At 39.2% G+C, this 13,286-nt stretch overlaps 1 protein-coding gene across 5 annotated transcripts in view; it reads left to right on the top strand.

The window, feature by feature from the left end:
* Positions 1–11,937, top strand: part of ESRP2 (epithelial splicing regulatory protein 2) — a 43,011-nt gene extending 31,074 nt beyond the window's left edge. For 3 of the 5 annotated variants that reach the window (XM_038148135.1, XM_038148133.1, XM_038148134.1), the window contains exons 15-17: positions 165–342; positions 7,575–7,686; positions 10,573–11,937. In XM_038148135.1, the coding sequence (XP_038004063.1) occupies positions 165–342; positions 7,575–7,664 (268 nt within the window). In that variant the 3' untranslated portion in view covers positions 7,665–7,686; positions 10,573–11,937. Of the gene's footprint in view, positions 1–164; positions 343–2,405; positions 2,440–7,574; positions 7,687–10,572 lie in introns of those variants that run through there. The other 2 variants (XM_038148136.1, XM_038148137.1) reach the window with 2 other exon arrangements.
* The last annotated feature ends 1,349 nt before the right edge of the window (positions 11,938–13,286 follow it).

The following is a 13,286-nucleotide window of genomic DNA, read 5'->3' as shown; positions in this document are numbered from 1 at the left end:
AAATTAGGGAAGTCCACAAAACAATCCACATCAGGACTTCTTGGTTTTCTGTGGTATTTGGATTATTTTTCAAATCTAAGTTTTCAGTTTCATCTTTGCCTATTCTGAGTAGTAGAACCAGTTATTGGTTTTTGTAACAATTTTGCTTCCTCTCTCTCTTTCAGTCCTCCAGTGTCTCCTACCACGGTGGGGTACATTGCAGCTCCCCCAGGAGCTGTGGCAGCTGCTGCCACTGCCACCCACACTCCCATCCTGCCCCAGCCTGGAGCCTTAGTCCGGATGCAGGGCTTGCCATATAACACAGGAATGAAGGAGATACTCAGTTTCTTCCAGGGGTACCAGGTTAGTATGCAGCCCTCTCCTTGAGACGGTATTTGGACCTCTGGGTATTGATCAGTGGAGGCCAAACTGAGCAAGCAAGAGCTTTTGGAAACTGCCAAACAAGAGTGCAAGCTGCATGTTATGTATTTAACTGGCAGCCTGAAGAGTAACACACGATTTGCCTTCCTTCTTATTAAATAAACAAATCCTCATCTGGAAGCAGTGATTTGGTGTCTGAGTTCGGGGTTTTTGTTTGAAGACCTCAGAGCCCCAGTGTGAATGGGCTGCAAAGGGGTTGCCACAGGAAAGTGGGGGCTGCCAAAAGTTTTCAGTCCTGGCCACTTGCTGGTGGGAGCCTTTTGGTAGGGTCAGTGTTTGACCTTCAACACTGAAAGTGTTATGATTTCTGATTCAGAGAGCTGTGAGCTGGGTATGGTGACTTGCAAAAGGAGACACAGATGTCTTGGTCAAACACTGTTTCAATTGCTAATTATTTTGGTTACAGGCACGAACATCTTTCATTAAAGCTGTATTACATTGCAAACTAAAGGAAATGTATATTATTCAGGCTGTCCATATTGACAGCAAATATACTCTAAGTAATGTCAGTCTGTATGGACTGATGGAATGCTCTCAGGTGTGCAAACAGAAATTTATCTTCTTGATAAGTTAAAAAAAGGCACCAGCTACAAACACTGTTTTCCAGCAGCCTTTTTTATGTCTTCTGCCTTTTGTCTCAGAGTATATTGTATCTATAACCATGATTTGTCATGACATATTCGCTAAAAGGAAAGGTAATTGAATATGTTCTGGTGAGTATTTAACTTCTGTGGGTAACAGCACTTATACAGTTCCAACTCTGCCCTTTTGGGTACTACTTGGAAGCTCTGACCTAAAATCCTCTTTGTGGCTCTCAAACCCCTGCAAGTGAACAAGGCATTTGTGTCAAAAGGCAATAATCTTTGCATGTTTGTCCTTCAACATTCTGGGATAACAGCGATATTGCAAGAGGTAATAGGAAACATTCAGGCGTGGTATGTTTTCTTTCTTTTTTTTTTTTTTTTACCTTTAGATTCTTAGAAGGCAATGAGCTTTAATTTGTTGAGCCAGATATCTGGTATGCAAATGAATGTAGACTGAGAACAGATGCTTAAATATGTATGTTCCAAGTTTTGAGTATTTGGAAGATGCAGTGCTCTACCTGTTGTGTCTTCTCTTTGAACGTTACATTTATGTTTGAAAGCAGTTCTGCATACTCAGTTTTTCAGTGGAAAAAGATTGTCACATAAAAAGTGTAGTGAATTTTGACAAACAGTAAAAAGAAACTGCATATTGTTGTATTTTAGGGCTTTTTCTTCCACAGATATTTCCAGAGTTCAAACCAAGTTCAGTTATTTGTGGCTTTCATGATACCCAGAGAAATAATAAACATTCATCCTATTGTTTAGCCATCAATATTTTGCCTTTTAATTGTTTTCTACTGGCTGGGGGTTTTGGTGAATAGATGGTGTGGAAGCTTATTTGCTAAATTGAAATTCAGCTAGAAGTGTAACTGCACCTTATTGACAAATGTGGCCTGACCTGTCCATGCATGAAACAGGTCAGTGACCACCTCTAGCACCTCTACCTTTTGTAAATCTTCAGTTTAGTGAACCTGAAGTTTGTGTCTCGTGCTCAGTTTGCTCTTCTCCTCATTTCTGCATCTGGAGAGCAATTCCTGGTGTTTGTATTGCACAATTAAATGGTTATAGGAAATTTTGCCATTATAAGTGGAACCTATATTCTGCTGCTGCAGCCTCCTATGATCATCAGTTACTGTTATTAAATTGGTCACCTCTGTGATTTCTTTAGAAGATGTTGTCCAAATGAGATCAGGTTCAAAATCTTATAAAGGAACCAGGAATTCTTTTGAATTGTTCTTGGAATCCCGCATGTGGTAATGCTAATTTTATACTCACTCATTCCTTCAGGGGAAAAAGAGATCGTGATTTACTGTAATGGGACAATATTACATCTCTGGAGCAATAACTAATCTTTTTTTTTCTTTCTTCACATTGTTTTCTCATTTTCTGCTGCTGCCCAAGGATTTATTGCACGATGCTTCTGCTCGTTCATAAAGTGAGCCCTTAATAATCATCAGTGGTTTGGGCATGGTTTTAATCTCTGTACAGCTAACTGATGTTGGTATTCAATGGTCTTCAGTGTTGGTATTCTGGGAACCAGATCGGAGATGCTGAAATGGAAGGGTGATTTTTGTCTTTGTGTGTCCTTGTCTGGAAGGAACAGGGTTTAAGTTTTAGTTCTTGCTTTATTCTCCTCTGAATTTTTCCTTCAGGCTTCATGGGCTCTGTATATTGCATGTGTGCACATGTTGCTACTTAAGTGAAAGCACTTTTCATACCAGACCTGCCTCTTAAGAGATACCATGGGCTTCAATAAGCTGGTCTCAACATCAGTACATGCTTCTAAAAACAAATAATTTTAAAGTCTGCAGATCAGCATTTTAATTTTCATTTAGTTTTATTAGTATTACCTTCTTGTTTAGTGTTTCAGCAGCTCAATTTCTTCCTGTAGTTCTGTTTTCTTGTTTTTATTGGTGAAAATTCCTTCCAGCTCGCATGTATTTATTGTAACTTGGATTAAGCAATTGAAAAACTTGGGAAGAATTTTAATAGTAAATCAGGGAGATGGCAATTTTCCCCATCACCTTTCTGTATAATATTGTAATGTACTGTAATCCTCAAAAGAGCTAAAATTAGTACTCTCTGATTCAGTAATTCACATTGAATTGCTTTTTAGTTGTACTGTAAAGCAATAGGGCCATTGATTTGAGTCCAATTATAGGCTGGATACATAGCTAAAGGATAGCTAAAAGCAACCACAAAATCCAAGCCAACTAAAACCACATTGAAAAAACAACAAACCCCAAAATAACCAAAACAACAACAAAATCCTCACCCTGCTATTCACCAGCTAGCTGCTCAGCAGATCTTGGTCTCTGGGCTTTATGTTGAAGGGATCCATGGATGGGATTGTGAGCAGACTCTTCAGGAGTTCAGAAAAATAACTGATATTTCGTATCACGGGGTGAAGTCTGGGGAAGAAGTGGTGTCAATGTAGTAATAACATACAGCAAAACTCCTCAGTGTTACTTCAGACCATCACTCTGTACAGCTGCAGAAGCAGTGAGAGAACTCCAACAAATAATGATTGAACAGGGGTAGTAGTTGTGATGGATTTGTGTGAAGTTGATGCATAGCAGAACAAAATTTTTCACTAAAGTATTTTTATTTTTCTTTATTTAGTGGCTAAACACTTCACGGGTTTTAGTATTTAGCCACTAAAGGAATCAATGCCAAATATTTTGGTCTCCAAATACTGGAGACTCTTTTGGGGTAGGGTTTTCAGTTTTCTTATTTTTGTTGTTGTTTGGTTTGGTTTCGTTGTTTGTTTTGTTTAGGTTTTGTGTATGTTTGTGTGAGTTTTTGTTGGTGTGCAGTTTTTCAATATTTTTTTTTCTGAGAACGCAAATAGCGGCAGGGTTGGTAACATGACAAGAACTGTTAGGTTAATGTAGAAGCAGAGGCAGTTTAGCTGTGCCTGTGGTCTTAGCTGACCAAAAACCAGTTCACAGCCGTTGTCTTGGCCAGGATTCAGCCTCCTTTTAGTAGTACTTGCCCAGTTTCTTGGAGGTTGACATGAATATGAAATGAACTCACGCCTGCTTGGAAAAAGACCCTGTGGATTAGTTCTTAGAAAGCAGACTTGCTATTTAGGTAGGTTTTGTGTAAGTATAGCAGCAAAAAAAACCAAACCAAAACAAAAAAAAAAAAACCAAACTAGAAGATGACTAAGATTTAGGGGCCATGGTCACCATCTGAACTTTTTAAAAGCCCCCTGAATTTGCTGAAAAAGGCTGGGATGGAAATGTAAGGACTTCTTTGTGTACATGTTTCTACATAAATAGTGTTCTTTAAACCTGTACTGGGCTTAAGTGTCTTTTGTCTGCAGCTATAAAGAGCTTTTGCAGTATATTAATCTTCCAAGGCTTCAGAGACACAGAATTTAAGGCTTGCTGGTGGGGGGCAGGAGGGTGAGTTGTGGTTAAAACAGTAATAAGGAAGTGAAGTGGACGGATGGCTAAATTCCAAGGGCACTAACGACATTTCTCGGTTGTATCAGGACAACAGACTTCATTGTTGCTGACTTTTTAGGGATTAGGAGTTTTTTCTCTGAAATGTGTGCTTAAACAAAGAAGTATTCTCTATTTCCTTTGGGATCCTTTTGAAATTTGATTCTCTGCAGTCTCAGAGGGGGATACCCCATCATCTGTGTGCCCGTCCTAGGCATGGCACCCTCTGACTAGGAAAGGGAAAGGGGAAGTGGTAGAGGAAGAATTCCCACCTACTGGGGTTGGAAGTCATCTGGCAATACAGACACTACATGCTCACCCCCACACTCTCAGAATAGAGCACACTGCTTGTTTTGCTTTATTCCTAAATTTATCTCCCACCTGGAAATGCTGCCTGTGTGGAGAAAGCGTCTGTGAGACTGAGACTGGTAAATTAGTGGTTACAGTTTCTGTCTGTTGCCTCCCACGCTTGAAGCAAGAGACTGAAGTGGCACCCTCTGTATTTTTGGAACAGGCATGACCTGTTTCAGTCTCTGATACACAGAAGGTTCAGGTGGTGTCTCTTCCACACAGAATTCAGGTGTTTGTGGGTGTTTGTATTGGCAGTCTTATGGTACAATTGATGTGCTTCTAGGGGCAAAGCCAGTGTAGGGTATTTCTCCTGACTTGTGCTGAAGGTTGCAGTTACCTACCATCAAATCTGATTCTATACTCCAGGCTTAGTCTAGCTAGGCTTTTTTCCAGAGCCTGAGAGTTCCCCTTGGGAACTGTTCTGTGATAAAGTTTATGGGCAGTTTGGGCAGGAATTGCAGCTGCCTTCCTGAAGTGGCCATTTTGCCTATGATGTTTTCCTTTTCTATCATTTGCTTCTGTTTTTTCCCAGTTGGAGTGTGTCTAAATATGCTTTCCAGTTTCAGTGCTGGGTTGTTTTTTTTTTAGCAGTGGGTTATTTTCTCTAGATTGCTTTGTATGTGCTGTTTTTAGACTGAGCTTTGAATATTCACTGTAGGAACTGCAAAAATGAAATGGAAATCAATGACTTACTGGTTAGTGACCTGGTTAAATCTGTGCACAGACTATGAGGGGAAGACAGTCCCATATTTCTCTCAGCAAGAGAAGAACAAAGAAATAAAATAGGTTGAAGAAAAAGAAAATTCAAGGAGGAAGTTTAGTGTATTACATCTTTATTAACCAGTTTACCCTTGGTTTGGTCCTGTGTGGTTGGATGTTCTTGTTTTGTTCTTACGGACTCTGAAATGCAGACAGAATCAGAAATATTCACAATCATGTGCTTACTCAGGCAAGTTAGGGTAGTTTTCATTTTATTTAAAGAATTTACTGTTCTACAGCTTCTGTTTTAATAGACTGCAGTCTCTCACCTGTCCTTGTGATTAGATGCTACTTCTATTTCTAGGTCTTTTGATGAATTTATTTTTCTTCTTTCTTTCTCGCTTTCTTTAGGTCTTTGCCTAAGCTCTGACAACTCTGTACAGGATATTTTTCCAGCTTTCATATTTTCTACATTGTTTATTCCATTTCAAGTGTAACTTATGAAATACTGTCCCTTACAAGAGTAAGACTGTAGAACTTTGCCTACTGTACATCTACTGATAATCTAAAGTATGTACTATCTTGAGACATTCCTTCCAAAGAGTAAACTTACATTTTGTAGATTTGTTTCAAGGGCAGGTCTGGGAACTCATAAATCTAATATTTGCACGGTCTGGTTGCCCTGGCAGAGACTATCTAGAAAATACTTCCTATATTTGTCTTTTACTTATTGGCATGGGTTTAGATGTGGCTAGAATTCAGTAGTAAAATTCTGGGGGGTTCTTTTCTTTTGTATTCTCTGGGCTCTTGGTTATTGTTTTCTGTGAAAGGTATGTATGAGATGGCTGGTGTTTTCCTTTTCAACTTCCCTTTGGATGGATATGTGTTCTGTATGCCCACATATACCCCTTTTCTCCCTAAGCTGGCAGGAGACTTTTTGCATCATAGAAATATCAAAGGAAAGGCAGCATAGTGTATCTACATTGTGTGCATTTGGCAATCATCTAAAGCATTACTCTGTCTGGGGGAGACAGGACACTGTTCTTGCCACTGAAAAGATATTCTACAACTCAGGTTATGCTAAACACTCTTGTCTTCTGGATTACAGGAACCACTCAAGTAGTGTTTGCAGCATGTGTAAGAATGCTCAGTCCCTTCCCAGGATATGTGATTTGGAAAGATTATGTGCTAAGAACAATATTTCATATTCTCCAAGATGTATTTCCTGACAATATGTGTCATATTTGTACCAGGATAGTAGTATGAGTGATTACTGCTCATATTCAGGATCCCAAAGAATTCTTCGATCTGATTCACATATGAGGGTTTTGTTCTAATTTGATGGTGTGACTGTTCTGTACAGTCACTGTTTTTATTTTAATATATTACTTTTACCAATCTGTCATGATGCAGTTACACTGTGTAGTTTATTTCATTTTCCAGTGTAGAAATACACTACACTAGCATAAATGCTCTTTTACCTGGTGAATGCATTCATGGTGGGACATTGATTTTCTTTCATTACATTGGTGTAGTCTGTGGAGTACAAGTATTATCTGCAGCTCAAGTGTTTGTCACTCTACCCTAGAGAAGCTGCACTTTATTTCCCTGAGTGCATAAAAGATCTGAATGAGATCCATACAATTATTCTGATCCCTCACCTCAGTGTGCAGGCTGGAAGATGCTCATCCGTCCCAGTGAGAGCCATTACTGGGTTTGTGATTGTGCTTATGAAAATGTAAGAGTTTGGTTACCTGATGCTGCCATCTCATGAGTAGAAGGAAAAAAGGAGCACTTCATGGTCTGAGCTATTTCCCTTCCTTGATAAGGAGCAGTTCAAATACACAGTTTAGAACATTCCCCACAAGCATTTACTTTATTTCTACAACCAGTAACGCAATTAATGTATTTTTTTATTTTACGTAAAAATGGTTTCTGTCCAATTCAGTGTCTCCTGCCAGTTGTTATAGCTGATGCTCTTAATTGTGGTTGCAAATGATGGTCTGTGTGGCTTGCTGTGCCAGACTGTTCCTTCTCTTGCTGATTGTCCGATGTCACACTTGTACTGTAGTATGCACCTGATGACTACAATGGCCTAATTCAGCTGAGCGATCAAGCCAGGAGTGTGTTACAAGCACCGAAAGAGTGGGTCTGTTTGTAACTCTTTGTAACTTCTGAAGAAGGTAAGATGTGACTGCCAGAGCCTGGGTCTCCAGAGGTGAATGGGAAGGGAAAGAAGGGCTTGGTGCTACAGAGATCTTTGCTTGTGGCTTTCCCCCTTAGTGGCTTGCATTGGGTTCCTGGTGTTAGTCTTCCTGCTTCAAAAATCAACTAACCCAAGGAGATGGGCTGACTGTGATCTGTAGCTGCTGGGCCAGCAGTGGTGGAGGTAGTGATTGCCTGGTTCTGCTCAGATGGTGTGTTCAGCTTCCAGAAGGGTTTGTTAATGCTTGTATCTCATGACCTTTCAGTCCAATATTCTCCTTTTAGTAGAGTTGTAGAAGATGAGTTTTTTTTCTCCCTGATATTGCTAGAAAACACATACAAATGTGTGTGTGAAAACCCCGAAACCTCTGGCGGTGTCTTTTCTGTACCATATAACTGGCTAGAGATTAATATCTCTCATTCTTGATCTCCCTAATGCAATGTGAACTATTTCATTAGGTTTTCCAGAAGAGGTTTTTTGGGTATAGTGACTTTCTAATGCAACTAACTAGATTTGCTAACAGTAAATTTCCCCGCAACTTTGGCACTTACACATAATTCTTAGAGAAATTTTGTTATGGCCGATGTGAACTACATGATGCCACAGTACTATTGTATTCCATTCAAAATGCTACTGATTAGTTAGTACATTTTCTTTTTCCTTAAGAAAAAAACAGAACAAGCTTCCAGTTTAAAAATGGCAGTCACATACTTTGCCTTGAGAGGATTGCTTTCACAGACAAATGTACTTTCACTAACAACCATCAACTCAGTTTTTTTCAAATTAGTTGTTTTCTCATGTTTGATCTGTAGGGAGCAGATGGACAGCATGGTCTGGTGAATAACTGGAAAACCAGATCAGCAATTGGTTTCTACTACGTATGACATGGAAACAGTCTTTGACTAACTCAGGGAGTAGCTCAGTCTGAATTCTAAGTGTTACAAGGTAGTATTATACAGGTATCACTGTTATAGAGTTAAAAAAATCCAGGAAAAAGATTTGTGTGAATCTGAATCTAGTTTTAAAACACACGTGTACATACAGAAAATCTATTTCTCTAGAATTATCTATCAATAAGAACTTAAACGCAGTATGTCTTAAAATGAAACTGAAGGGGTCCCTTTAGCTCTTTCTAATATGTTGCTTGCAGAGGGTGTAGACTTCTCTGCTAACTTTCTGTGCAGCTCTCATAACATGAATTTCCAGATCCCTACATTGGTGTTACACCAATACTGCTATTTAAACTATGTTTTTAAAGCTCTCCTCTGTGCTCAGAGGTCGAACCATGTTCCATGTGTGTTTTCAGCTGACTGAGCTGAAATATTAAAGTTCTGTTCTGGACTGATGGTAAATTAGTTGATCCCATATGGATTAACAGCAAAGAGCTGGGTAAGAGCAGAGCACCTTTTAGGTCAGATTTGCAACTCAACCCAAGTTGTGTGCAGCTTTCTCTTCGAGATAGGGTTACTCTGAAATAAATCAAGATTGCTTCCAAACTAGAAGTGGGCTTTAGAGCTGATGATATCTGGATGATATCTGTTTTTGATTACTTTTGCATGCTATTTCTTGACTAACTTTAGTTCTCTGAGAAGAAATGGTAGAAAGTTTGTACTAACTGTCTCATGCATGCTTTTGGTTTTTAAAGTGTGCCGTTGCTTATATTTTAAGAATAGTTTTACTGCCTGCTCAGTGTTTGGGTGAGTGAAGCTCTGGCATGCCCTTGATTTATTTTTATATGTTTGAATGTAAAGCTGATATATTATATGATGCATGAATGAAATGCTATTGGTAATAACTGAGAAGTCTGCTGTTTATTGTAGTACACCAGACACACCCAAGTTCTACAGAAATGAAACACTTAAATATTTTAACCTTTTATAAACTCAAGAGGACATATGTCATATGAACATAACTTGAATTAATACTCACAAAACTGGTTGGTTTTCCAGCATTGCTTTGTCTGACACTGTTTTTCAAAGAAACTAACCTTGTATGCTGAGCTTTTGATCCTTCAGTTTCTCATTTTGAAACTTTACTGAGATTCATTTCTATGCAACAACCAGGAGTTCAAACTTAGCTTGGAAGAATTTCCTGCATCTTATGGAAAATGGATGGGGTACAGTAGGGCTGACTGTAATGTCTGCTTTGAACTCAGCAATTTGGAACTGCCTTTTAAGACTTTATGAGGGCAAATGCCCTCAAAAGCAAATCAACTCCAATGACTTGTCTGCTAACTTGCTTTTTCTTAGCCTTGTTAAAATGGCAATAAATATTTATTTAATTCTATTTTGCACCAAATTTTACTTAACTTTTCTAAAAAATCCTCCTTGCACTGTATACCTGTGTTGAGTTCAGCTCATTCTCCCAACACAGAACTCATACAGCTCTCTTATTTTTGGCATGTGTGTTGGGTTTTTTTTTTAACTTTGTGTGTGAGTATTGACATGCCTTAATAGCCTTTGTCACTTGGTCAGTAGTCCACATAGTACAAGGATTATTCATGCCTGGACTTCTTGCTCCATTCACCTCCTATTAACATCTAAATCTCTCCTTTTATCAACCTTTAATCTCAATTGCTTCTCTAGCAAAACTTTTGCACAGAATTATGTCTACATCACTATACTCAGCACTCCAGCAGAATAAGAGCTGCTGCTGTTTCCCAAGCTAAAAGCTGAATTTCCTTTAATCTTGGTTCCTTCTCCTTCCCATTCTTAACATCCAGAATATTTTCACCATGGACACAGGAGTGGAGTGAGCCAGATGCACTAAAAAATGCACCAGCATTAAAAACTGCATTTCCAGGTGTTGTCTCTGGTCTTAATAGGTTTTTTTTATCTTTTTTTTTCTTCTTGTACCATTGCAGCTCCAAGCAGATTCCATCCTCATGCTTTACAACTTTAGTGGGCAGCCCAGTGGCGAGGCGTTGGTGACTTTCCCAAGCCTGGATCTAGCTAAGCAGGCGGTGGCTGAGAGAAGCGGACAGCTCCTGGGCAGCCGCTGTGTGCAATTGTACCTGGTCTAACTGAACACTCTGGAGGATGAGGAAAGGATGTTGCACTCAACACCGTGCCTTTTGCAAAATAAGAAGTCTTCCCTTGCCACCCAGGCAGCAACAAATGTGCCTTTTCAGCATAACGTGTTGGAATGCAGCATGGTGCATGTCCTTTTTAATTTGAAAAATGGCGTCTCCTATGCCAAAGATAAAGTGAAACCAAAAAAATTGTGCAGTTAATTTAGTTAATTTCTAACATACCTGTGTAAAAAGAAACAAAGCTGCTCCTGGCATGCAGGTAATTCTGAAGACAGTCCAGTATCACTTCAGCTACCACAGCCACGGGTGAAACTTACTCAGTAGCATTTGAAGTGGAAAACGATGCTTGAGTCATTCAGATTCTTCTGTGTTTAGTTTTTAAGAGTTTACACTTGACAAAGTGTCTCGTTCTTGTAGAGTTTAAATGTCTTTAGAAAGGTCTTTTGGAATGCATGGCTTACCCAGTTCAAAGCGTAGATCATATTGATTTTTGTTTTGTTTTGTTCTTGACTGGAAAATATCAGGATGCTGGATCCTGAACCAATTGTGCTTTTTCATGTTTTCATTAGACATTGTTTTGCAAAAGCCATATTTGACCTTCTTACCAGTGTACTGCTGCCAATGTTAAAGCAAAAAAATAAAACCAACAGCAAAACCAGAAAAATCCTCTCTTCCCACCCTGCCCCAGCCCCATATTTTTAATCTCTACAGGACAAAAATGGCACATAAACCTGAGTACTAATAAGTTATATTTTTTTATTTAAGCATAATAGCTTTCAGATACTGTATTAAAGATTTTGCTCTAGTTTATGTGCATGCAATTTGTTTACATCTTTAAACTACTTTATTTGTATATTATGAAACAGCAAGATATGTTGAAATCTGAATTCTCTAGTGCATGCTTTTTTCTTTTTCCCGTGTGTATATACATAAGCTAGAAGTACTTTTACGTCATGTAGCACGTGTTTAAAAAAAGACATCTGCTGTAGAAGCACTAAATGACTTTGTTTTTACTGTGCCTTACTTCTCAATCATTCCAAGTGCAATACCAGCAGAGCAAAATATAATGAATTCTGTTGTTGACATGTTCATGGATGTCTGAATGGATCTTTTTTTGTTAGTGTACAATTTGAGTTGTACTTTAAAGAACTGAATGATGTATGCTTCTTTATATTACAATAAAAGAGATGCTTACAATGTGCATTGCCTTTTGAAAGTAACTTCTGCTTTGCTTTAATGTATTTTCACAGAGCATCAGGCTTTGATAAATAGCCTTACACACTTTTCTCCTAGATTTAGATGTGCATTTATACTTTGCGACATCTCTGGTGTTTGGGGGGTTGTGGTGGTTTTTTTGTGGTTTTGGTTTTGTGGGGGGGGGGGGGGGTTTGTTTTGTTTTTGTCTTTTTGCGTGTTCTAGTAAGCCAGAAATCTGTACGATGCGTGTTTCTCTCCTAGTGCAACACATTTTAGGCAACATGATGTAACTGTTTACATGCTTAGTGTTCTCTTTCTGTTGCCAGAGGAAACAAAGTATTGAACTTGAAATTGCACTCGTGTTTGCATTTAATTGACCTTACGGGTCACGCACTTATCTGTGCAACTCAAAATGCTACATTTAAGTCAAGGGAGAGCCAGTCTGCCTTTTTGTACTGAAAATTGAAAAAAGGGGAAGAAATCACATCAAGATAAGAAGGTGTGTTTCTCTGTAGTCAGATACACCTCATGCCAGATATCACTTCATCATCAAAACCTCCCAAGTTAAGTTTCAGCACAGTCAGGTGGAACTGGAGGGAAGGATTTTTTTCTTTTTTAATGGGAGTGTTTACACTAACCTGTTCCCAATATTCATCTTGGTGAAGTCTACCAAAATGTTACTTTTAAAGTAATTTGAATAGTGCAAAGGATTGCACAATGGTAATTAACATTCTCACTGTGCCCTGGAGGAAAGCTTGGTAGCTGTGTAGTCCATTTATTACACACTTACAGTGTGCCACAGTCCAGCTGGTCACGGCTTTGCAGGCTGTTGAAACCTTCTCATTTTTCCTCTTATAAAACCCGTAGGGAACTTGGGGGTTTCTGCTTCCTTGGCAAGGTGAGGCAGGGCTGGAATGGAGAACCTCAGTCACATCAGCCGTGATTTAGATGTAAACAATCTCCCTACTCGTTTAACACCTTGGTGGTTTAGTTGGCCTGATCACAGTTCTGCTTCGGGGTGCAGTCCCACGCCCACATCACAAACTGCAAACTGCCATGTGCGCAATCTGTACCTACCGATCACCCACTGCTGTTTTATTCCCTTAGCACGAGATGGTGGAAACCAGTTCTAGAAAGGGAGCTTGGGGATGTTTCAAGCTGTGTGATTTCATGTGTGGAACATGGGACCAGAGTATAATTTTTAGCACTTACTGATGTAAAATGACTGCAAGGGCAGTGGCAGCGTTTTGGGTAGACCAGAGCCCTCTGGGTGGGGCTGACAAGAGACCAGACCTGAGGATGCTCTTCCTCTAAACTTTGACTTTCTTGCTCATATTGAAAACAGGTGT

Source organism: Motacilla alba, chromosome 11, assembly GCF_015832195.1.
Source record: "Motacilla alba alba isolate MOTALB_02 chromosome 11, Motacilla_alba_V1.0_pri, whole genome shotgun sequence".
Lineage (NCBI taxonomy): Eukaryota > Metazoa > Chordata > Aves > Passeriformes > Motacillidae > Motacilla > Motacilla alba.
The sequence above is the reverse complement of the archived record's forward strand: the minus strand, read 5'-3'. Positions and strand labels throughout refer to the sequence as shown.